The 24526-nt window shown below is 56.5% G+C and overlaps 1 protein-coding gene across 1 annotated transcript; it reads left to right on the forward strand.

The window, feature by feature from the left end:
• Nucleotides 1-35: 35 nt before the first annotated feature.
• LOC122541573 (phosphatidylserine lipase ABHD16A-like) lies at nt 36-6635 on the forward strand. Its single transcript, XM_087979144.1, has 4 exons — nt 36-109; nt 1101-1199; nt 2282-2328; nt 6261-6635. Exons 1-4 carry the CDS (start codon nt 46-48, stop codon nt 6342-6344), a joined length of 294 nt encoding a protein of 97 aa, XP_087835270.1. The 5' UTR covers nt 36-45; the 3' UTR covers nt 6345-6635.
• Nucleotides 6636-24526: the final 17891 nt, after the last annotated feature.

Raw genomic sequence — 24526 nt, forward strand, 5'->3', positions numbered from 1 at the left:
TTTCCCTCCCTACCCCCTCTTGCTGTTTCCAGGTACCCAAAGGTGATGGTGGACGAATCTATACGCGTCATTAAGGAGTGGCTGTGTGCTTCCAACTCCCTGCAGCAGAGTAAGCCCTCACCCCATTCCCATTTGCTGCTCTTGGTTGGCCTTGGGCATGTCCTGAATGGCTCTACTCTCGCTTTAGCGTGGCAAGTTAAAGGTCACTCGGAGGCGGTGCCTTCAGCCGGTTGGCTGCTTGAATTGGACAGCTTCCTGGTGCTACATGGAGGATGGGCGAGGGTGGTGGGTGTGACCTGGGTGAGAGAGCTAGCCCAGGAATGTGTGAGACAAAACCTGTTTTATTCTCTCCTGGGATGGCACACGCCCTGTCCCTAGTTGTCCCCCTTGAGAAGGTGGGGGTGAGCTGCATTTACTGCCCCTGTCCCTAGTTGCCCCCCCCTTGAGAAGGTGGGGGTGAGCTGCATTTACTGCCCCTGTTCCCTAGTTGTCCCCCTTGAGAAGGTGGGGGTGAGCTGCATTTATTGCCCCTGTCCGTAGTTGCCCCCCCCCTTGAGAAGGTGGGGGTGAGCTGCATTTACTGCCCCTGTTCCCTAGTTGCCCCCCTTGAGATGGTGGGGGTGAGCTGCATTTACTGCCCCTGTTCCCTAGTTGCCCCCCTTGAGATGGTGGGGGTGAGCTGCATTTACTGCCCCTGTTCCCTAGTTGCCCCCCTTGAGAAGGTGGGGGTGAGCTGCCTTCTTGAACCGCTGCAGGTAGACCCACAATGTGCCTTAGGGAGTGAATTCCAGGATTGGGACCCAGCCACACTGAAGGAACGGCCGATATATTTCCAAGTCGGGATGGGGAGGGGCTCGGAGGGGAACCCTTTCTCTGTTATTCTTCCACAGGATGTTTTTGTGGGGGTGGGGGTGGGCTGAGTCGGCAGAGGATGTTGGGCTCCGTGCTCGACCTCGTCCCCACGTAGCCCACCGTCCTCCAGCCGAGGGGTGATGCAGTCCCGCAGTGGTGCGTGGTGATGGAATGGCGGCTGTGGCTGGGCAGTTGCCATCACCTTGGGGCAGGTTCTGATGGTGAGCCCTGTGTTCTGCTGTCCCCAGCCTCTCTCTACAGTCGCTATGAAGTGGATGATGACTGGTGCACCTCGGTCCTGCAGTCCTACAAGACAGAGCACGGAGGAGAGTTCCCCTGGACTGTCGGTGAGTGAGTGCCCTGTCTGAGCCATTTACCCAACAGGCTCAGGGTCACTTGGTTCAAACTGGACCAAGCTGCGTGGGGCTGGGGGCTTGGGGATGGGGATGCTGAATTTAAGCTCAGTCCATCTTTATCTCACCAATAGCAGTGTGACCCTATCATAGTTTCTCCCTCAACATTACAATGGTGCACTGTGCTTACCCACTCAGAGAGATCTATAGCTCAGGAAAAGACCCAACGAGTCTGAGCTGGTGAGAGACAGCCGCCTAACTATTCTCAGCCTGTTTCCGCCCCCTCCACCCCCATAGCCTTAGCATCCCGAGAGCACATGATGAGGTTTTCTGTCTCTCCCACCCTCCTCACAGGCAGTGAGTTCCAGTTCCCCCCTCCTCCACCCTCTGGGTGAAAATGTTATTCCCCACATCCCCCTGTAAACCCTCTGCCCCCTCACTGTCAATCTATTGAAAACGAGGGGGCGTGTTTTTAAGGTGAGGCGGGCAAGTTTTCGAAAGGCCATGAGGGTGGTTTGTGTGTGGAATGACCTTCCCGAGGGAGTGACGGATGTGGGGACGGTTACAACATTTAAAAGGTATTTGGATAAGGACATGAATGGGAAAGGTTTGGAGGGACGTGGGACTGGTTCAGTTTGGGGGACACGGACCAGTTAGAGGGAAGGGTCTGTTCCGAGTGACTGTATGAGTCTCTGGATGAAGGAGTCTCCCCCCCCCCCCCCCCCTCCTGGACAGTCACCTGTGTGTGAAAGTGTTGACCCAGGAAAAGGGGGTGCCAGAGTATGACTACTCCTGACCTGGTCAGCCATAGTCCAAGCACCGGAGTTACCGGGATCACTGGTGATGGTGGCCGGTATCCCATCGGGAAGGTAATCTGCCGTCTGGCCCATCGACACGAGACCCCAGCCACAGTCTCCCCTTGGAACTGGTGCAGTGTAAGCTGTCGTCCCCCGTCAAAAATTGGTGTTCTTGCAATTCTGTCCTGATGACAGTGTGTCGACGTCGTACTGTCCTCTGAGTGATGATGATTCGTACTCAGCGGCTCCCTCACTGTCTTCTCTCTACTTATCCATCAGGGGAAGACATGACAACAGAAGGGCGGAGACAGCTGGCCATATTCCTGGTGAGTGACTGGGTGCTGGAGCTGAGGAAACTGGCTTGCTGCTGTGTTCAGGTTTGACCACCTTGTACACAGTATGGGATAGACTGCTGACAGAGCAGTCAGGGTCAGGCTCCCTACTTCAGCAGGGTTCCTTGGGGAGGGGAGGGGAGGGTGGGTGGGGGAATGGCACAGAGGAGGGAAACACTGTGCCAATAAATCCGGGACACCACACAATTTGAATTTGGTGCTTCGATATCTGGGCCAATTAATTTACTGGTCCAGCCAGCAACTTTCACAAGGAGTGAGTGAGACACACACACACACCCTCCCCAGTGCATCACGTTGCTGGCTTTATCACACACAGGGGCACACCGCAGACACGCACTGCAGACGGGGGGGGGGACACAGGCGCACTCTGCAGACAGGCACTGTAGACAGGGGACACAGACACACTCCGCAGACACGCAGTGCAGACGGGGAACACAGACACACTCCGCAGACACGCACTGTAGACAGGGGACACAGACACACTCCGCAGACGCGCACTGCAGACGGGAACACAGACACACTCCGCAGACACGCACTGCAGACGGGGGACACAGACACACTCCGCAGACACGCACTGCAGACGGGAACACAGACACACTCCGCAGACAGGCACTGCAGACGGGGGAACACAGACACACTCCGCAGACACGCACTGCAGACGGGGGACACAGACACACTCCGCAGACACGCACTGCAGACGGGGGACACAGACACACTCCGCAGACACGCACTGCAGACGGGGGACACAGACACACTCCGCAGACACGCACTGCAGACGGGGAACACAGACACACTCCGCAGACACGCACTGCAGACGGGGAACACAGACACACCCCGCAGACACGCACTGTAGACAGGGGACACAGACACACTCCGCAGACACGCACTGTAGACAGGGGACACAGACACACTCCGCAGACACGCAGTGCAGACGGGGAACACAGACACACTCCGCAGACACGCACTGTAGACAGGGGACACAGACACACTCCGCAGACGCGCACTGCAGACGGGAACACAGACACACTCCGCAGACACGCACTGCAGACGGGGGACACAGACACACTCCGCAGACACGCACTGCAGACGGGGGACACAGACACACTCCGCAGACACGCACTGCAGACGGGGGAACACAGACACACCCCGCAGACACGCACTGCAGACGGGGGAACACAGACACACCCCGCAGACACGCACTGCAGACGGGAACACAGACACACTCCGCAGACGCGCACTGCAGACGGGGGACACAGACACACTCCGCAGACACGCACTGCAGACGGGGAACACAGACACACTCCGCAGACACGCACTGCAGACGGGGAACACAGACACACTCCGCAGACGCGCACTGCAGACGGGAACACAGACACACTCCGCAGACACGCACTGCAGACGGGGGACACAGACACACTCCGCAGACACGCACTGCAGACGGGGGACAGAGACGCGCGCTGCAGACGGGGGACACAGACACACTCTGCAGACGCGCACTGCAGACGGGGGAACACAGACACACTCCGCAGACGCGCACTGCAGACGGGAACACAGACACACTCCGCAGACGCGCACTGCAGACGGGGGAACACAGACACACTCCGCAGACGCGCACTGCAGACGGGAACACAGACACACTCCGCAGACACGCACTGCAGACGGGGGACACAGACACACTCCGCAGACACGCACTGCAGACGGGGGACAGAGACGCGCGCTGCAGACGGGGGACACAGACACACTCTGCAGACACGCACTGCAGACGGGGGACAGAGACGCGCGCTGCAGACGGGGGACACAGACACACTCTGCAGACACGCACTGCAGACGGGGACACAGACACACTCTGCAGACACGCACTGCAGACGGGGGACACAGACACGCACTGCAGACGGGGAACACAGACACACTCTGCAGACACGCACTGCAGACGGGGGACACAGACACGCACTGCAGACGGGGAACACAGACACACTCTGCAGACACGCACTGCAGACGGGGGACACAGACGCGCACTGCAGACGGGGGACACAGACACACTCTGCAGACACGCACTGCAGACGGGGGACACAGACGCGCACTGCAGACGGGGGACACAGACACGCACTGCAGACGGGGGACACAGACACTCTGCAGACACGCACTGCAGACGGGGGACACAGACGCGCACTGCAGACGGGGGACACAGACACTCTGCAGACACGCACTGCAGACGGGGACACAGACACGCACTGCAGACACGCACTGCAGACGGGGGACACAGACGCGCACTGCAGACGGGGGACACAGACACTCTGCAGACACGCACTGCAGACGGGGGACACAGACACGCACTGCAGACACGCACTGCAGACGGGGGACACAGACGCGCACTGCAGACGGGGGACACAGACACTCTGCAGACACGCACTGCAGACGGGGGACACAGACACGCACTGCAGACACGCACTGCAGACGGGGGACACAGACACGCGCTGCAGACGGGGGACACAGACGCGCACTGCAGACGGGGGACACAGACACGCGCTGCAGACGGGGGACACAGACGCGCACTGCAGACGGGGGACACAGACGCGCGCTGCAGACGGGGGACACAGACACGCGCTGAAGACGGGGGACACAGACGCGCGCTGCAGACGGGGGACTCAGACACGCGCTGCAGACGGGGGACTCAGGCGCACTCTGCAGACAGGCACTGCAGACGGGGGACACAGACGCGCGCTGCAGACGGGGGACACAGACGCGCGCTGCAGACGGGGGACACAGACGCGCGCTGCAGACGGGGGACACAGACGCGCGCTGCAGACGGGGGACACAGACGCGCGCTGCAGACGGGGGACACAGACGCGCGCTGCAGACGGGGGACACAGACGCGCGCTGCAGACGGGGGACACAGACGCGCGCTGCAGACGGGGGACACAGACACGCACTGCAGACGGGGGACACAGACGCGCGCTGCAGACGGGGGACACAGACGCGCGCTGCAGACGGGGGACACAGACGCGCGCTGCAGACGGGGGACTCAGGCACGCGCTGCAGACGGGGGACACAGGCGCACTCTGCAGACGGGGGACACAGGCGCACTCTGCAGACGGGGGACACAGGCGCACTCTGCAGACGGGGGACACAGGCGCGCGCTGCAACAGGCAGCGCGCTGCAGACGGGGGGACACAGGCGCGCGCTGCAGACGGGGGACACAGCGGCGCGCGCTGCAGACGGGGGGCACAGGCGCGCGCTGCAGACGGGGGGCACAGGCGCGCGCTGCAGACGGGGGGCACAGGCGCGCGCTGCAGACGGGGGGCACAGGCTGCGCGCTGCAGACGGGGGGGCACAGGCGCGCGCTGCAGACGGGGGGCACAGGCGCGCGCTGCAGACGGGGGGCACAGGCGCGCGCTGCAGACGCGTCTGTGTCCCCCGTCTGCGATGCGTGTCTGCGATGCGTGCCGGTGTCCCCCGTCTGCGGCGCGCGTCTGCGGCGCGTGCCGGTGTCCCCCGTCTGCGGCGCGTGCCGGTGTCCCCCGTCTGCGGCGCGCGCCGGTGTCCCCCGTCTGACAGGCACTGCAGACGGGGGACAGAGGCGCACCCCGCAGACGCGCGCTGCAGACGGGGGACACCGGCACGCGCTGCAGACGGGGGACGCAGGGCGCGCGCTGCAGACGGGGGACACCGGCACGCGCCGCAGACGGGGCATACAGTCACACACCGATCCACTGCAGCCACACCACAACACACACACACACACACACACACACACACACACACACACACTCTCTTGCACGTGCATACACACACGTGTGTAACCTCACCTTTGTGCAGTTTGCCTGTTGTACGGGAGGGGGAGGGAAAGTCCTGCTGGGAGATGCTCAGGTCACCCCTGAACCAACAGTTCCCTGTTTGCCTTTCAGGCCCACAAGCACATGAAGAACTTTGATGCTACGCACTGTACCCCTCTGCCATCATATGAGTTCACCCTGCCCTGGACCTTGTAGATGGACAGAGGGGAAGGTGGGCAACAGTCCAGTGTCCAGGCAGTGGGACAGGAGCAGCTGTGTACAGTCTGAGAGCCAGCCCCCACCCCCCGAGGAGGAGAGCCAGTCAGTGGGCCTACACCGTCCTGTGTGTTGTTCGGTTCCGGGAGAACCGTCTCACCTGTTTGCCAGTGGATCTGAAAGTGTCATGATTTTTATTTCAAGATGTCTGAAATATGGTCTGAGTGCCCCCCCCCCCCCACTTCCAACCCTCTTTATCTTAACTTCTGTGATCCCTTCCTCTCTCTCCCCATCCCTCCCCCTCCCTCTCCCCTCCCCCATCCCTCCCCCTCCCTCTCTCTCCCCCATCCCTCCCCCCTCTCTCTCTCCCCCATCCCTCCCCCCTCTCTCTCTCCCCCATCCCTCCCCCTCCTCTCCCTCCCCCATCCCTCCCCCTCCCTCTCTCTCCTCCATTCCTCCCCCTCCCTCTCTCCCCCCATCCCTCCCCTCTCTCTCTCCCCCCATCCCTCCCCCTCTCTCTCTCCCCCATCCCTCCCCCTCTCTCTCTTCCCCCATCCCTCCCCCTCTCTCTCTCCCCCATCCTCCCCCTCTCTCTCTCCCCCATCCCTCCCCCCTCTCTCTCTCCCCCATCCCTCCCCCTCTCTCTCTCCCCATCCCTCCCCCCCTCTCTCCCCCATCCCTCCCTCCCCCCTCTCTCTCTCCCCCATCCCTCCCCCTCTCTCTCTCTCCCCCATCCCTCCCCCTCTCTCTCTCCCCCATCCCCTCCCCCTCTCTCTCCCCATCCCTCCACCTCTCTCTCTCCCCCATCCCTCCCCCTCTCTCTCTCTCCCCCATCCCTCCCCCTCTCTCTCTCCCCCATCCCTCCCTCCCGCTCTCCCCCATCCCTCCTCCCTCCCTCCCCCATCCCTCCCTCCCTCCCTCCCTCCCCCATCCCTCCCTCCCTCCCCATCCCTCCCTCCCTCCCTCCCCCCCCATCCCCTCCCTCCCCCCCCATCCCTCCCTCCCTCTCTCCCCCCATCCCTCCCTCCCTCTCTCCCCCATCCCTCCCTCCCTCTCTCCCCCATCCCTCCCTCCCTCTCTCCCCCATCCCTCCCTCCCTCTCTCCCCCATCCCTCCCTCCCGCTCTCCCCCCATCCCTCCCTCCCTCCCTCTCTCCCCCATCCCTCCCTCCCTCCCGCTCTCCCCCATCCCTCCCTCCCTCCCGCTCTCCCCCATCCCTCCCTCCCTCCCGCTCTCCCCCATCCCTCCCTCCCGCTCTCCCCATCCCTCCCTCCCTCCCGCTCTCCCCCATCCCTCCCTCCCTCCCCGCTCTCCCCCATCCCTCCCTCCCTCCCGCTCTCCCCCATCCCTCCCTCCCTCCCGCTCTCCCCCATCCCTCCCTCCCTCCCGCTCTCCCCCATCCCTCCCTCCCTCCCGCTCTCCCCCATCCCTCCCTCCCTCCCGCTCTCCCCCATCCCTCCCTCCCCTCCCGCTCTCCCCCATCCCTCCCTCCCTCCCGCTCTCCCCCATCCCTCCCTCCCTCCCGCTCTCCCCCCATCCCTCCCTCCCTCCCGCTCTCCCCCATCCCTCCCTCCCTCCCGCTCTCCCCCCATCCCTCCCTCCCTCCCGCTCTCCCCCATCCCTCCCTCCCTCCCGCTCTCCCCCATCCCTCCCTCCCTCCCGCTCTCCCCCATCCCTCCCTCCCTCCCTCCCGCTTCCCCCCATCCCCTCCCCTCCCTCCCGCTCTCCCCCATCCCTCCCTCCCCGCTCTCCCCCATCCCTCCCTCCCGCTCTCCCCCATCCCTCCCTCCCGCTCTCCCCCATCCTCCCTCCCTCCCGCTCTCCCCCATCCCTCCCTCCCTCCCGCTCTCCCCCATCCCTCCCTCCCTCTCTCCCCCATCCCTCCCTCCCTCTCTGCCCCATCCCTCCCTCCCTCTCTGCCCATCCCTCCCCTCCCTCTCTGCCCCATCCCTCCCTCCCTCTCTGCCCCATCCCTCCCTCCCTCTCTGCCCCATCCCTCCCTCCCTCTCTCCCCCATCCCTCCCTCCCTCTCTCCCCCATCCCTCCCTCCCTCTCTCCCCCCATCCCTCCCTCCCTCTCTCCTCCATCCCTTCCTCCCTCTCTCATCCCTCCCTCCCTCTCTCCCCCATCCCTCCCCTCTCTCCCCCCCATCCCTCCCTCCTTCTCTCCCCCATCCCTCCCTCCCTCTCTCCCCCATCCCTCCCTCCCTCTCTCTCTCTCTCCCCAATCCCTCCCTCTTTCTCTCTCCCCCATCCCTCTCCCCCCCCAATACCTCCCTCTCCCCCCCCAATACCTCCCTCTCCCCAATCCTTCCCTCTCTCCCCCCATCCCTCCCTCCCTCTCCCCCATCCCTCCCTCCCCCCCATCCCTCCCTCCCTCTCCCCCCATCCCTCCCTCCCTCTCCCCCCCATCCCTCCCTCCCTCTCCCCCCATCCCTCCCTCCCTCTCCCCCCATCCCTCCCTCCCTCTCCCCCCATCCCTCCCTCCCTCTCCCCCCATCCCTCCCTCCCTCTCCCCCCATCCCTCCCCTCCCTCTCCCCCCATCCCTCCCTCCCTCTCCCCCCCATCCCTCCCCTCCCTCTCCCTCCATCCCTCCCTCTCTCCCTCCCTCTCCCCCATATCTCTCTCTCTCTCTCTCTCTCTCTCTCTCTCTCTCTCTCTCTCTCACTCACTCACTCACACACACACACACACACACACACACACACACACACACACACACACCCATCCCTCTCCCACCTCCTCACTCCCTCTTTCCCCATCCTCTCTCATCCCCTACCTCCTTCTGTATCTCCCCCCCCCCCCCCTGCAATCTCTCTCTCTCTCATCCCCCCTATTTCCCCCCCCCCCACCCCTATCTCTAAGCGCTAGCTTCTCATGCTCGGGTGTATTATACGTTCCCACCCCTTCCCTGGGGTTGTATTGGAGGAGTCAGTGACAGATGGCTGCTCAAGTCTGGGTATCCTAGATGAGCCGATCACATTCCCCTTCCTCTTTGCCACCCCCTGCCCCCAGCAGCTGCGTATCACTGGGCAGGGAGGGGGGCGGGGAGACTGGTGCACAGTCTGGCAATGCTCCTGTCTCATACCCAAGCACAAACCAACAATGCTGGAGAAACTCAGCAGGTCTGGCAGCATCTGTGGAGAGAGAGAAAGCAGAGCTCACGTTTCTGGCCCTGTGGCCGTTTCTCAGAACTCACCTTTTCCCGGGCACCGCAGAACCCGTCCCCCACCCCCACCCTGGGGCGCACGCGCGCACAACCCCCTCGTGCCTTCTCGCTCAGTAAGCCTAGGGTTTGCACCTCTGTCTGTTTGATATTGGGCCTGAGTTAGTAGACTCTGCTTTGCCCCCCCCCCCCTCACCATGGTGGGAGCAGTGTGAACTCAGTCAATCCTGGAGATTCACTGCTGAGCGGGACTTGCTTGTAGCTCTGTGCTGTGGCTTTCGTGGAAGGGTAGAGCTGTCGCTGCAGCTTCCATCAGGACACATGCAAGAATGCCAGATCTCCAGCGGCCATAACCATGTGCACCCCAGGGAAACGGGTCGGCACGTGTTCTCCGATGGATTGAGGCAGTGCCCTGGAGACAACTTCTGCTTCAGGGCCCACCCCGCTGGGTCATCCAGTGAAGGCACCCAGTGTCGAATAGCTACCTTGCATTTGCAGAGCCACTCTGCACAGCCCTGCCCCTCCTGGCAAGCACAAATGAGCCTCCTGGCCCTATGTGGCACGGTGGTAATGTCCCGACCTCAGGAGCAGGAGACCTTGATTCAGAGGTGTCTCCTAACGTCTCTGAGCGGGTATTGATCTTCGATTGGCTGCTGCCCCATCCAACGATAGCCGTTGTGGTTGGGGGTTTGAATATAGGGAGCTGGGTGGCTGTGCCCTGTTCTCTGTCTGCCGTATCGAACAGGATGTGGCTGTGAGATTCAGTCGGGTGCCCACGTGCGTTGTGCTGGCGCTATGGGCTGTCACTCACAGCTGGGGTAGATTTTCAAGAGGCCTGTTAATGGGACCATATCCCCTTCTCCCTCAACCCCCTGACTGAGCAACCCCCTGACTGCTTGCTATACACCCATTGTCCCACAGTTTTGGGGTACTCTGCCTGAGCAGGGTAACCCGAGGTGCAGCGGGCACTTCCCGGACCTGAGTCTCCTGCACCTTGCCCCCTCAGTGAGTGGTCCACTGTACGTCACCTCCAAACCCCTCATTAGGATGGCTAGGGCAGCCTCCCGACCCCCATGGGGGGGGGGGGGGGGGGGGGGGTGGAGAGGGGAAGGGCAGATGTGTGGTGGGGACAGGGGGAGTGACGAACCTCCACTGCTCTCTCCACGGCAACGCCTCGGCTACTCGGGCTCAGCCAATCAGCTTGCTTCCCTCCTGGCCCACCCATTGTTGCCACTGCCTGAAATTTTGCATTCTTGTGTTTTTGTCCTGATGTGACAGTGACCTGCCCAGGCCCAGCTCCCCCTCCCCCTCCTCCTGTCCTCTTGCCTCTCCCTCTCCTCTCCCTCCCCTCCCATTCCCTCTCCTCTCCCTCCCCTCCCACTCCCCCTCCCCTGTCCTCTTGCCTCCCTCTCCCCTCTCCACCCCCCTTTCCCCCCACTTCCCCCCCCTCTCCCTTTCCCCCCTCTCCTCCCCCCCTCTCCTTCCCCCCCTCTCCTTCCCCCCCCTCTCCTTCCCCCCCTCTCCTTCCCCCCCTCTCCTCCCCCCTCTCCTTTCCCCCCTCTCCTCTCCTCTCCCCCCTCTTTTCTCCTCTCCTCTTCCCCCCTTTCCCCGTGCCCCATCCTTTAATCAATGCTTTAAAAACGATGAATTGAGTGAAGATCTGCTGTCTGGTTTCATAGAATTGGAGAGGCCCTTCAACCCATCATGTGCATCCTGGTCATCAGTTTCCCCCCCCTTCTCCCCCCCAGTTCTGCTGCCGTCCGTCCCAGTGTGGTCTCTGGTCTTGTGTACTCCAGCCCTTTGGCTGACCCGGCCAAATCCCAGGTGAGAGTCTCAGCGGGTCGGTGGTCTGGTGTTCTTGGTCACTGAACTCACACTCTCATCTGAAACATTATGTAGCCTCATCCCCCCCATCCCCTCCCCCCTCATCCCCTCCCCTCTCCCCCCCCCCCCTCATCCCCTCCAAACAATAAAAGCTCAACCCCCCCTCAATTACTCAAATGGCTGTTCATACCTCTGAAAGTAAGAGAGCAGAATGTATATCCTGCCCATAATTGCCAGCCCTGGGGAGGGAGAGAGAGAGAGACGGCCTCCACTCCTGACTTCTTCCCCCATTACCGATCCTTTGTCTTGTGAATTGGGACCACAATTCATCCACCCCCCCACCCACCCCTCCTGATGGTTTGTAGGAAGGGCACCGTTTGGCTTGATGGCCGAAGAGTGGCTGATGTTTGAAAATATAACGTAGAGATTAAAAAAAATACAATCACTGTCAGATGTTTACATACTGCTGTCTTCGGGATGGTTGCAGTGTTCGCCTTTAGGTGAGGCATCGCAGTTCTGTGGTATCTGACCACCCCTACCCACAATCTCAGCCCCACTGGGTAAGAACTGGGAAATGTGAAAGCACTCCTTAGGCCGTCTGCAGTTTAAATGATGTCCCCCCATGCCTGAGGCTGTGTGTGCACCCTCTCTGAATGAACCCGCCCAGTGTTTGGTCATGGGGCTGGGAGGTGTGGGCTTGACCGACAGCCCGTGTGGATTGTAATTTGGTGTAAAAGATGTCTCATGCATTTCCCTGGAATTTCACAGTGTATTCCTCATCCTGATTTCACCTGTGCAGATTGGTCCTTCTCGTAGACACGGAAACTGACCCTTCGCTCCAACCTGTCCATGCTGATCAGATAGCCTAACCTAATCTCGTCCCATTTGGCCATATGCCTCCAAACCCTTCCTATCCACGTCCCCATCCAGGTGCCTTTTAAATGTTGTCATTGTACCAGCCTCCACCACTTCCTCTGGCAGCTCATTCCACACACGCAACACCCTCTGCGTGAAAACGTTACCCCACGGGTCCCTTTTATATCTCTCCCCTCTCACCTTATGCCCTCGGGGTTTTGGACTCTCTTACCCTGGGGGGAAAGACATTGACTGTGTCCGTGTCTCCTGTGATTTTATAAAGTTTGACCATTTTGATTATTTAGAGAGGGCAGCCAGCAGGTCATGTCAGAGAATGTAACGTCTGCCCCACTCCATCACAGTGGCTATTGACAGAGCAGATTATGTGGATAGGATTGTCCAGTTGTCTTAAAGCCAGATCTACAGCCCTTCACGTCTGTGCTGACCCATCTGCATGAATCGCAGACAGTGTTACACTGTAGGAGGCGGCACTGTATTCTATCCCAGCCCAGAGTGTGTGTAATACATACTGATTCACTCCTTCATGTGAAATAAATGGGATTATCCTTATTCCCAGTGATCCAACATTAGATTAGATTCCCTACAGTGTGGAAGCAGACCCTTCAACCCAACAAGTCCACACCAACCCCCCGAAGAGTAACCCACCCAGTCCCATTTCCCTCTGGCTAATGCACCTAACACTATGGGCAATTTAGCATGGCCAATTCACCTGACCTACACATCTTTGGACTTTGGACTTGTGGGAGGAAACCGACACAGATACGGGGAGAATGTACAAACACCACACAGACAGTTGCCTGAGGTGGAATTGAACCTGGGACCCTGGTGCTGTGAGGCAGCAGTGCTAACCACAGCCACCATGCTGCCTTCAAGATGTTCAATTTCCCAAGTTGGCTGGGATGGAGGGCTGCTGCTGACCCCCTGGCCTTGGTTGTGATGTGGGTAATTGCTCCTGTTAGCTCAGTACACATTACAGCAAGTCCTGGTCCTGAGCAGGCTTGAAACATTGACCAAAGCAGTAATCAGGGGAGGGTGAAGAGAGGTGACTGACCTGAACACAGTCAAACGTGTCCTAATGTTCTACAGCAGAGGGTCACCGGTTTTGAAAGTAAATCTGGCTGGAGAGCACTGCTCCCTCCCTCCCTCCCTCCTTCCCCGCTCAACCTGGAGATGGTTAACCAGTTAACAATAAACACATTCTCATTTACGCAGTAACTCTCCAACTGGTTAAAAATCACACCACACCAGATTATAGCCCAACAGGTTTAATTGGAAGCACTAGCTTTCGGAGCACTGCTCCTTCATCAGGTGGTTGTGGAGAATAAGATTGTAAGACACAGAATTTATAGCAAAAGTTTACAGTGTGATGTAACTGAAATTATATCTTGAAAAAGACCTGGATTGTTTGTTAAGTCTCTCAGCTTTTAGAAGGACCATGTTGGTTTCAGTTCTTTCATATGTAAATCATAGAACTTTCTTAAAGTTACATTCTCAAGTGAACTTTAACAACTGGTGTCATGTCGGCCCAGATAATGCATTGAAGTTGTGAGGTGCCCTGTGTGAGACTGTCTTGCCCCAATGTTCAGACTGATTCTAATCTAAAAAATTGATTTACAGAATCTTACATGGGTTCATGCAGTTTTTGAGCAAAATAAAATGTAATTCTGCAAGTACAGATTTACCCAATAAACTTATGTGGGTGTTGGGGGAGGGTGGGAGGTGGGTGTTAATGAGTGTCTGTGAATGAGTGAGTGAGTGTAAAGGAGTCAGAGGGTACGTGAGAATGAGGGAGTGTCTGTGTGTGTCGTGCAGTGGGGTCACCTGTATTGTGTCATGAACCCATGGTCCTGGTTGAGGCCATCTCTATGGGTACTGAGCTTGGCTAATGAACCAACATGGTCATTCTAAAAGATGAGAGACTTGAACAATCCAGGTCTTTTTCAATGTATAATTTCAGTTACATCACACTAAACTTCTGCTATAAATCCTGTGTCTTACAATCTTATTCTCCACAACTACCTGATGAAGGGGCAGCGCTTCGAAAGCTAGTGCTTCCAAATAAACCTGTTGCACTATAACCTGGTGTTGTGGGATTTTTAACTTTGCTCACCCCAGTCCCACACAGACGGCCTCCTGTCTCTGAGCTGGTAATGAGCACCCTGCTATGTTATGGAATGGCAGCATCAGTCAGGTATGTGGCTCAGCCTTGACCCTGCTGTGTGTTGACAGACTGGGCATGGATCTCGCCCCCTTGTTGGGGGGGTGCGGGGGGTTTGGGGAGAGAGTTCTTACACCCTCCTCTCCCGCGTGACCAGTTAGCATCCAAACCATTCTCCAGGGTTCCCTCCACCAGGGCTGCTGATTCGGAATGCTCCCTCAGAGGCACCATGCTGGGGTGGCGCTGGGTGATGGAGATGGGCTGAGTGGCCTCTTTTGGCAGTGTGACACTACCCTAAGCTCAGGGGCATCCTCCCGACTGTGACACACACCCCACCCTCCCTCCCTCCGCTGCAGCAGGGGGACAGACTCCCCTCCACCCCCCTGTGACCAGGCTGGCGGTGATATTACAGCAAAACCAAGCACCCCTCTCCCCCACACCCCACCCACCCAGAAGGCTGTTATCGAGGAGTTCCTGCGCGCTCAGGATCCTGTGAGGTGTGCAATCTAAACCTGGACGCGCCGGGCCAATTGTGTGACTCTGATCTGTGAAACCTCTGTCTCACCGAGGTACAGGCTGGGCTGCAAAATGTGCCTGGAATGTGGAAGGGCCACAGCTCAAAGAATACACACGGGTCACAAGTTAGGAACACGACCTTCACACTTGAGAAAGTAATGTGCCAAAGGCTTATTAATACTTTGTTAAAAAACGCTAAAGGATGCCAAGGCAGGGATAAAGCAAACACAAGGAACATGAGTGGAATGAATGATTGTTGGGTGAACTGTGACACTGCACCTTGGCTCACAGAACGCAGCAATGTCACTAGACCAGTAATGCAAGGAGCTGGCTTCATGGTGAGGGAGTGGCAGCATGAGTATAGTTAATAAACCTGGAATTGTGACCCCAGCGATGGTGGCCATGACAACTATCAGCAGTTCTGGGGAGGCTGCTTTCGGAATACTGCCTTCAATTCTGGCCTCCGTCCTAAAGGAAGGATGATGTAAAACTTGAAAGGGATCAGAAAAGATTTAGAAGGATGTTGCCAGGGTTGGAGGATCTGAGCTACAGGGAGAGGCTGAACAGGCTGGGGCTGTTTTCCCTGGAGTGTCGGAGGCTGAGGGGTGACCTTCTCGAGGTTTATAAAATTATGAGGGGCATGGATAGAGTAAACAGACAAGGTCTTTTTCCTGGGGTGGGGGAGTCCAGAACGAGAGAGTATAGGTTTAAGGTTTTTAGATTACATTACAGTGTGGAAACGGGCCCTTCGGCCCAACAAGTCCACACCGACCCGCCGAAGCGCAACTCACCCATACCCCTACATTTACCCCTTACCTAACACTACGGAAAATTTAGCATAGCCAATTCACCTGACCCTGCACATCTTTGGACTGTGGGAGGAAACTCGACCACCCGGAGGAAACCCACGCAGACACGGGGGGAACGTGCAAACTCCACACAGTCAGTCGCCTGAGGTGGGAATTGAACCCGGGTCTCTGGCACTGTGAGGCAGCAGTGCTAACCACTGTGCCACCGTGCCGCCCACATTGAGGGGAAAGATTTAAAAGGGACCTAAGGGGCAACGTTTTCACGCAGAGGGTGGTACGTGTATGGAATGAGCTACCAGAGGAAATGGTGGAGGCTGGTACAATTACAACATTTAAGAGGCATCTGGATGGGTACGTGAATAGGAAGGGTTTGGAGGGATATGGGCCGGGTGCTGGCAGGTGGGACCAGATTGGGTTGGGATATCTGTTCGGCATGGACGGGTTGGACCGAAGGGTCTGTTTCTGTGCTGTACAGGTTTATGACTCTACCTAATGTCCTTTTGGAAGGAAATCTCCTGTCGTTATCCATGTGACTCCACGTGACTCCAGCCCCACAGGAGATGTGTTACAGGAGATGGCACAGTCTGCCCGGGCCATGCCACTGAGTGGGTGTCAGCCTCTAATTGCAGGGTGATGACCAATGGACAGAGCGTCACACAGCACCTCTCAGCCCAATCGTGAAAATGTGACCATCAGAAATGTGAACAGGAGTAGGCCATTCTGCCCCTCGTTCCAGCTCTGCTATCCATCCTCATTGGTGGCCCCCTCACAGATGAGGATGACTCTCTCCCACTCTCCGGGTGAGTCTGTCGGTGGCCGTACAGACTGATGGAGCTATTGCAGGTTCTGTTACACTGGGGGCAGGGGTTGGTCACGGGAAGTGGGTGGGTGGGGCGTTGGTGTGGCAGTGCGCTCCTTTCCCCGGATTCCATTTTTTCCCGACAGCAAATCTCCAGGTTCTCGACGCCTTCTTGAATGCTTCTCTTCCACTCTGGTCTGTCTCAGGCCAGCGATTCCTAGGTTTCTGTGGGAATGCCTCACTTCACCTAGTGAGGCCTTGTGGGTATCCCTGAAGCACTTCCTCTGTCCACCTGGGGCTCGCCTGCTGTTTCGGAGCTGGGAGGAGAGCACCTGCTCAGGGAGTCTCATATTGGTCATGGGGATGATATGCCCAGCCCCTCTCAGCCGATTGAGGAGGGGTCAGTGCCTCGATGCTCGGGATGTTGGCCTGGTCAAGGACGCTGGTGTTGGTGTGTCTGTCTTTCCAGCAGATTTACAGCATCTTGCACAGGCAGCGTTGGTGGGACTGCTCCAGTACCTTGAAGTCCCTGCTGTCGACGTCCATATCTCAGCGTTGTGGCCAATCCACCATTCCTCGCATCCACTTCCCTGCCCTTCCCCTTCCCCCCCATTCCCCTGACTAATGGAGAATCTCTTGCTCTCAGCCTTCAATATACATATGGAGTTTAGATCAGAGGGGTGCTGGAAAAGCACAGCAGGTCAGGCAGCATCCGAGGAGCAGGAAAATCGACGTTTCGGGCAAAAGCCCTTCATCAGGAATGGAGGCATGGAGCCTCCAGGGTGGAGAGATAAATGGGGGTGGGGCTGGGACTGGGGCTGGGGAGAAGGTAGCAAAGAGTACAATAGGTGAATGGGGTGGGGATGAAGGTGATAGGTCAGAGAGGAGGGTGGAGTGGATAGGTAAGAAGGGAGATGGACAGGTAGGACAGGTCATGGGGATGGTGTTGAGCTGGAAGGTTGGAGATGGGGTGAGGTGGGGGAAGGGGAAATGAGGAAACTGTTGAAGTCCACATTGATGCCCTGGGGTTGAAGTGTTCCGAGGCGGAAGATGAGGCGTTCTTCCTCCAGCCGTCAGGTGGTGAGGGAGTGGCAGAGGAGGAGGCCCAGGACCTCCATGTCCTCGGCAGAGTGGGAGGGGGAGTTGAAATATTAGGCCACGGGGCGGTGTGGTTGATTGGTGCGGGTGTCCCGGAGATGTTCCCTAAAGCGCTCTGCTAGGAGGCGCCCAGTCTCCCCAATGTAGAGGAGACCGCATCGGGAGCAACGGATACAATATACACATGGACTCTGCCCCATAGCGCTCTCTCTGTGGAAAGGACTTCTAAAGACCCACAACCCGCTGAGAGAGAATACTCTTTCCCATCTCTGTCTGAAATGGGTGCCCCTTTATTCTGAAATGAATGACAGACGAGAAACCAGACCCTATTACTGGGGTGAATATAGACATCCACAGATTAAAGTCACAGAAAATAAGAACAGATTATACGAGGGATGGGGAAATTACAAGAGAAAGGACTTGATAATGAACAACAATTGAAAAATTGGCAAAAAGGTCCCAACCCAAAGCTGGAAACTTAAAAGAAACACTGAGCAAAGATAATCTATTCAGTGTGAAGATTGAAGGGAAATGATTAAAGTTACTGCCCATTCAGCTCAATAATCTCACCGTGTATTCACCATGTAGCACTCCCCTGTAATCTGTACGAGGAGGTTGGAATACAAATAGAACAGCAGGAGCTAACTGCAGTTTGATTTCCAGATAACAAGCTACCTGCCCCAGGGATTCAAAGGAACAGGAGAGAGGTCCAGCGCAGGAACAGGCCATTCGGCCCCTCCAAGCCTGTGCTGACCATCATGCCTTGACTGAACTAGACAATAAGCCTCCTGCCCTTATTCAGTCCGTATCCCTCTATTCCCTCCCTATCCATGTAACCAGCCAGCTGCCTCTGAAATGTCCCCAACGTGCCTGTTCCCACCCCCTCTTCATGCAGTGTGTTCCAGCTCCTCCCACTCTCTGCGTGAAATACCTCCCTCACACATCTCCCTTAAACTTCCCCCCCCTCTCACCTTGACCCTGTGCCCCCTTGTAATTGAAACTTCAACCCTGGGAAAAGCCCCTGACTATCCCACCCTGTCTGTTCCCCTCATTACTGTGTAGCCCTCGATCAGGGTCTCCCCTCAGTCACTGTCTTTCCAGTGAAAACATTCCTAGTCTTTTTAACCTTCCCTCACAGTCAATGCTCTCGAGACCCGGCAGAGTCCTGGTGAACCCTCCCTGCACTCTCTCTCTCTCTCTCCAAAGTTTCTACCCCCTTCTGGTGGTGTGGTGACCAACACTGCACACAGCCACCTCTGATGTAGAAATATGTAGTAATGACGACGCAGGAGTAAGATACAGGCTGGAATCAAATCCAGGGGCTTAGTTAATATAATGTAAGTGGAAGAATGGGTTCCTGGAGAGTGAAGTGACTCACAAAACAAAAGTCTAATTGAAAGGTTTCACATTGAGAGGGGAGCATCATGAGGGCTCAATGGTTAGTACTGCTGCCTCACAGCGCCAGAGACCTGGGTTCAATCCCACCCTCGGGTGACTGTCTATGTGACATTTGTACATTCTCCCCGTGTCTGCGTGGGTTTCTTCCCACAGTCCAAAGACGTGCAGGTTGGGTGGATTGGCCATGGGAAATTGCCCCACAGGGCCCAGCAATGTGCAGGTTAGGGTGGATTGGCCATGGGAAATTGCCCCATTGAGTCCAGGGATGTGCAGGTTAGGATGGATTGGCCATGGGAAATTGTCCCATAGTGACCAGGGATGTGCAGGTTAGTGTGGATTGGCCATGGGAAATTGTCCCATAGTGCCCAGGGATGTGCAGGTTGGGGTGGATTGGCCATGGGAAATTGTCCTATAGTGCCCAGGGATGTGCAGGTTAGGGTGGATTAGCCATGGGAAATTGTCCCATAGTGCCCAGGGATGTGCAGGTTAGAGTGGATTGGCCATGGGAAATTGTCCCACAGTGCCCAGGGATGTGCAGGTTGGGGTGGATTGGCCATGGGAAATTGTCCCATAGTGTCCAGGGATGTGCAGGTTAGTGTGGATTGGCCATGGGAAATTGTCCCATAGTGCCCAGGGATGTGCAGGTTGGGGTGGGTTGGCCATGGGAAATTGTCCCACAGTGCCCAGGGATGTGCAGGTTGGAGTGGATTGGCCATGGGGAACGAACTCTGAGTTCTTTCGTTCCTGACTCAGTTGACAGGTGTCAATACCTTTCCATGAAATGGTCATTTCAGTTCAGGCGGTTTTGTTATCCCACGTTTGTTTCATGTCTGTGTCTGAGTGATTGTTGCAGCCTTTTATTAGGGACACCATTTCTATCTTTAAAAGCCATTTCAGTTCCAGATATTATAATGAGCCGATGGCAATTGGAAATGGAGGTGCGTATGTTGAGGCAGAGACAGTGGGGGTGCTGGGGTTATGTCCCTGTGACCCAGGGGAATGCTGTGTGGACATGGATTCAAGTCTGGGCACGGAGTTTAAACTCAGTTAAATCAGAAAAATCTGTAACACAGAAGTGCTATTCATTAACTCATCACATTGCCATCAATTGCTGTGAAAATATCTGGTCCATTGATGCCCTTTGCAGAGGGAAATCCACCCTCCTCACCCAGTCTGATCTACATGTGACTCCAAACCCCCAGTGATGTGGTTGACGTTACAATTACCCCCTGAAATGGGCTGAGCAAGTCCCTGTCCTAATTTGTTTGTGGGACATCCCCAGTATTTATTGCCTGGCCCCAGCTGTCCTTGAAATATTTGGTAGCGATTGGTACAGCTTGCTAGGCCGTTTCAGAGGCCAGCTGAGAGTCACCCCCATCGCTGTGGGTCTGGAGTCACACATAGGCCAGACCAGGTAAGGATGGCAGTGTCCTTCCCTGAAGGACATTAGTGAACCTGATGGGTTTTCCCAACAACATGGTCATCATTAGACACCTCATTCCAGCTTTTTATTGAATTGAAATTCCATGTGGGCAGAACTTGAACCTGGGTCCCCAGAACATGAACTGGGATTCTGGGGGATTCGTAGTCGAGTGATAATGCCACTAAGACATCACCTCCCCATTTCAAGGGGCAATTAGGGGTGAGCGTTCCCCAGTGACACACTCGTCCTATGAAAGAATATTGAGAAAACAATGGGCACAATCACTGATCCCTGCTCAATGATCTCGAGCTGAGTATGTGGACGTAATGGGCTGTCGATGATTTACCTGGGTAACTGCACTGAGCCGGGAACCAGGGGCACTGTCAGCTGTGACCGGTGAAGCTAGGCACAGCAGGTGGAGAATTATTGAGTGAGCCACCCTACCTCTCACACACCCGGCATCGCTAGCCTTTTCCCTTCAAAGCCAGTGTCCTCACAACTTGCGATTGTTTTGTCTAGCGTTAAACACCCCCTACATTTCCCATAACTCTAAGCCACAACTCTCCTGTCAACCTATGGGACTAGGGGTCTCAGAGGCTGATATCCATTGGATATTGGGATATAGGAGTTCTAGGCTGGTGTACACCATCCATAATTGATGAGAAGGCACATATAATCTCTGGGGAAGGTTACAAGGGACAATATTTTAAAAATTCATTCCTGGGATGTGGGTGTCACTGGCTGGGCTCAGCATTTATTTGCCCCCGTCCCTAGTTGACACCCCCCCTTGAGAAGGTAGGGGGAGCTGCATTTACTGCCCCCGCCCCACAATGTCCCTTAGGGAGGGATTTCCAGGATTGTGACCCAGCCACACTGAAGGAACGGCCGATATATTTCCAAGTCGGGATGGGGAGGGGCTCGGAGGGGAACTTGCAGGGGGTGGGGTTCCCATGGACCTGCTGCCCCTTGTCCTTCTGGGTGGAAGTGGCCGTGGGTTTGGAAGGTGCTGTCTTAGGGTCTTTGGTGAGTTTCTGCAGGGTACCTTGTAGATGGTACACACTGCTGTTACTGAGCGTGGGGGGTGGAGGGAGGGGATGTTTGGGGAGTTTCTGCAGGGTATCTTGTAGATGGTACACACTGCTGTTACTGAGTGTCAGGGGGTGGAGGGAGGGGATGTTTGGGGAGTTTCTGCAGGGTACCTTGTAGATGGTACACACTGCTGTTACTGAGCGTCGGGGGGTGGAGGGAGGGGATGTTTGGTGAGTTTCTGCAGGGTATCTTGTAGCTGGTACACACTGCTGTTACTGAGTGTCGGGGGGTGGAGGGAGGGGATGTTTGTGGATGTGGTGCCAATCAAGCGGGGGCTGCTTTGTCCCTGGATGGTGTTGAGCTTCTTGAGTGTTGTTGGAGTTGCCCCCATCCGGGGCAAGTGGGGAGTATTCCCTCACCCTCCTAACTTGTGCCTTCGAGATGGTGGGACTGGCTCTGGGGGGAGTCAGGAGGGAATTTACTCGCTGCAGGATTCCCATCCTCTGACCTGCTCCTGTAGCCACTGTGTGTATGTGGTTTAAAACAATGCTTATCCAAATAGTTATAAACATATTGTTCAAATATTTTGACTTTGTAGAAATCAATGTTGTAGGTTTTCTCCCCCCTGCTGTTTCTGGACTCTGGTGAAGATTTGGTGCAGTGTGGGGGCACTGATCAAAGGGAACAGTTTGTTTTAATTATTTAATCCTGGAGTTAATTGATTAAATCCTGTCCTCGCTCCGCCTCTCCCAGCTGTCTCTATGCTGTTTCAGAGCTGGCTCCCCATCCTTCTGTGCCATTGGCCTCCTGACAATCCTATTGGTTTCTATCTTGAACGGACTCAAGGACTGAGTTTCCATAGGTTTGTGGAACTGCGACAGCTTTTCGTAGAAATGGTGGAGATTCCCAGCAGGGGTGGAGGCCATTCAGCCCACTGGTGAGAAGTAGCTGATATCCTTCTCTCCTGAGCCTTACCTTAACCAGTTACAGTACGAGAGTAAGGCGTGATTTTTAAAACATGGTGGGGATTTCTGCTTTCATTCCAGCTCCTCTGGGTGTAAAGGAACCTTCCCTCAAGTTCCCTCGAGTCCTGCCTCTCCCATCTACAAGTTCACTGACGACTCCACCGTGGTAGGATGGATGTCAAACAACTCGGAAAGAGTGAGGGCTGCAGGTGCTGGAGCTCAGTGTCAAGAGGAAAAGCACAGCAGGTCAGGCAGCATCCGAGGAGCAGGAGAATCGACGTTTCGGGCAAAAGCCCTTCATCTGGAAGGTGATAAAGGGCTTATGCCTGAAATGTCGACTTTCCTGCTCCTTGGATGCTGCCTGACCTGCTGTGCTTTCCCAGCACCACTCTGGAATATCAAACAACGATGAGTCAGAATACAGGAAGGAGACGGAGGGCTTGGTGACCTGGTGTGATGAGAACAATCTCTCTCCCAGTGTCTGAAGAACTGAGCATTAACTTCAGGGAGACAGGAGGAGAATACCCCCTCTCCCCCCCCATCTACATCAAAGGAGCAGAGGTGGAGAGGGTGGACAGTGTCAACTTCCTCCGAGTGACAATAACTGACAGCCTGTCCTGGGTTACCCATGTAGATGTTAAGAAGGCACAACAACGCCTCAGGACGACCCAGGGACTTCAGCATGATCCATACGGCCCCTCACCAACTCCGACAGATGCCCCATTGGGAGGGTACTGTCCGGGTGTGTTACAGTCTGGTACGGCAACTGCTCTGTCCAGAGACTGTGAGAAACGACAGAGGGTGGTGTGCACAGCCCAGACCACCACAGGAGCTAACCTTCCCTCCACAGACTCCAGTTACACAGCTCACTGCTGGGGAAAGGCTGCCAACATCATCAAAGACCCATCGCAACCTATTCCATCAGGCAGAAGGCCCAGAACCTCGAACACACCCACTAGCAGGTTCAGGAACAGCTTCCTCCCAGCCGCTATTAGACTGATGGATGGACTCTGTAGCGTCAATAAGCAGCGTAACCTGTCTGCCTCTGTCTCGGTCTCTCTGATCTGCACATCCTTGCTGACCATGATCTGCCTGGACTGCTCGTCAACAAAGCATGTACACTGTGCTTCAGTACACCGGCCAATCAATCAATCAGTCAATCAATCAATTCCCTCCATAGCCATTTGCAGAAAAGAATTCCTCAGATTCATCCCCCACCCCCACCCCAAGAAGAGAAATTCCTCCCCGTCTCGGTCTTCAACCCTTTTACTCTGAGACTTTGGAACTCTCTGCCGCAGAGAGCAATGGTGGGAGTTGGGGGAGCGGGGAGTCACTGAATATTCCTTAAGGTAGTGGTTGGTGAGCTCCTGTTGGACGGGGGGATCAGAGATTGGGGTGGGGAGTGAGTGCAGATGGGAATGCTCACAGAGTGGCAGAGTAGGCCTGAGGAGTGGGGGCTGAATGGGCTCCTGTTTTCGCCCCTAATGTTTGGATCCCCGCTTTACTGAATGGAACTTCAGTCTCACCCACAGTTGTCCCTCTAGTCCAGTGACAATACACCACGTTGTTCTCACGTTGATGCCACGGGGACCGGGGGTACGAGGTGCCACCGCAGACTCCTTCAGCACAAGCCATGGCCACTCAGCCCATCGCCATGCCACCGACCCTTCAAAATTCCTAGTCCCACTTCACCAGGCACCCCAGGCTCCCCTTCCCCTCCCACACCCCTGCAGCCTCTTCAAGTCTCTGCCCAGTTTTCAGGGCAAGGTTTTCTGTGAATCAGCGTGATTAAATAGATGGTGTGTTTGGAAACTAGATTCTTTGATCCTCAGCAGGGCTGGGCTGGAGGTAACGTGGTAATGATCTGATCCCAGAGTTGGGCTGGGTGTGGGGGGACCTGGTGAGATGACAGTGGGTTGGTGGAGAGCTGTTGTTTTTGCAAACTCCCCAGGCAAGGTGAGAGGTCAGGAGTGGGCACAATGCTAACCCAACCTTTTGCAGGGAGAGAGAGAGAGAAATACATAGAGATAGACAGATAGATAGATAGATAGATAGATAGATAGATAGATAGATAGATAGATAGATAGATAGATAGATAGAAAACATAGCTGCAACGTCTAA

The sequence above is a fragment of the Chiloscyllium plagiosum genome, unplaced genomic scaffold (assembly GCF_037043375.1).
Source record: "Chiloscyllium plagiosum isolate Xiang-an unplaced genomic scaffold, Cpla_swu_hap1 HiC_scaffold_35, whole genome shotgun sequence".
Taxonomy (NCBI): domain Eukaryota; kingdom Metazoa; phylum Chordata; class Chondrichthyes; order Orectolobiformes; family Hemiscylliidae; genus Chiloscyllium; species Chiloscyllium plagiosum.

Coding starts and splice junctions, on each gene's coding strand:
- LOC122541573 (XM_087979144.1), top strand. CDS start 46: ATGGTGGACGAATCTATACGCGTCATTAAGGAGTGGCTGTGTGCTTCC. Junction 110..1,100: donor TTCCAACTCCCTGCAGCAGA/GTAAGCCCTCAC, acceptor TGCTGTCCCCAG/CCTCTCTCTACAGTCGCTAT. Junction 2,329..6,260: donor GACAGCTGGCCATATTCCTG/GTGAGTGACTGG, acceptor TTTGCCTTTCAG/GCCCACAAGCACATGAAGAA.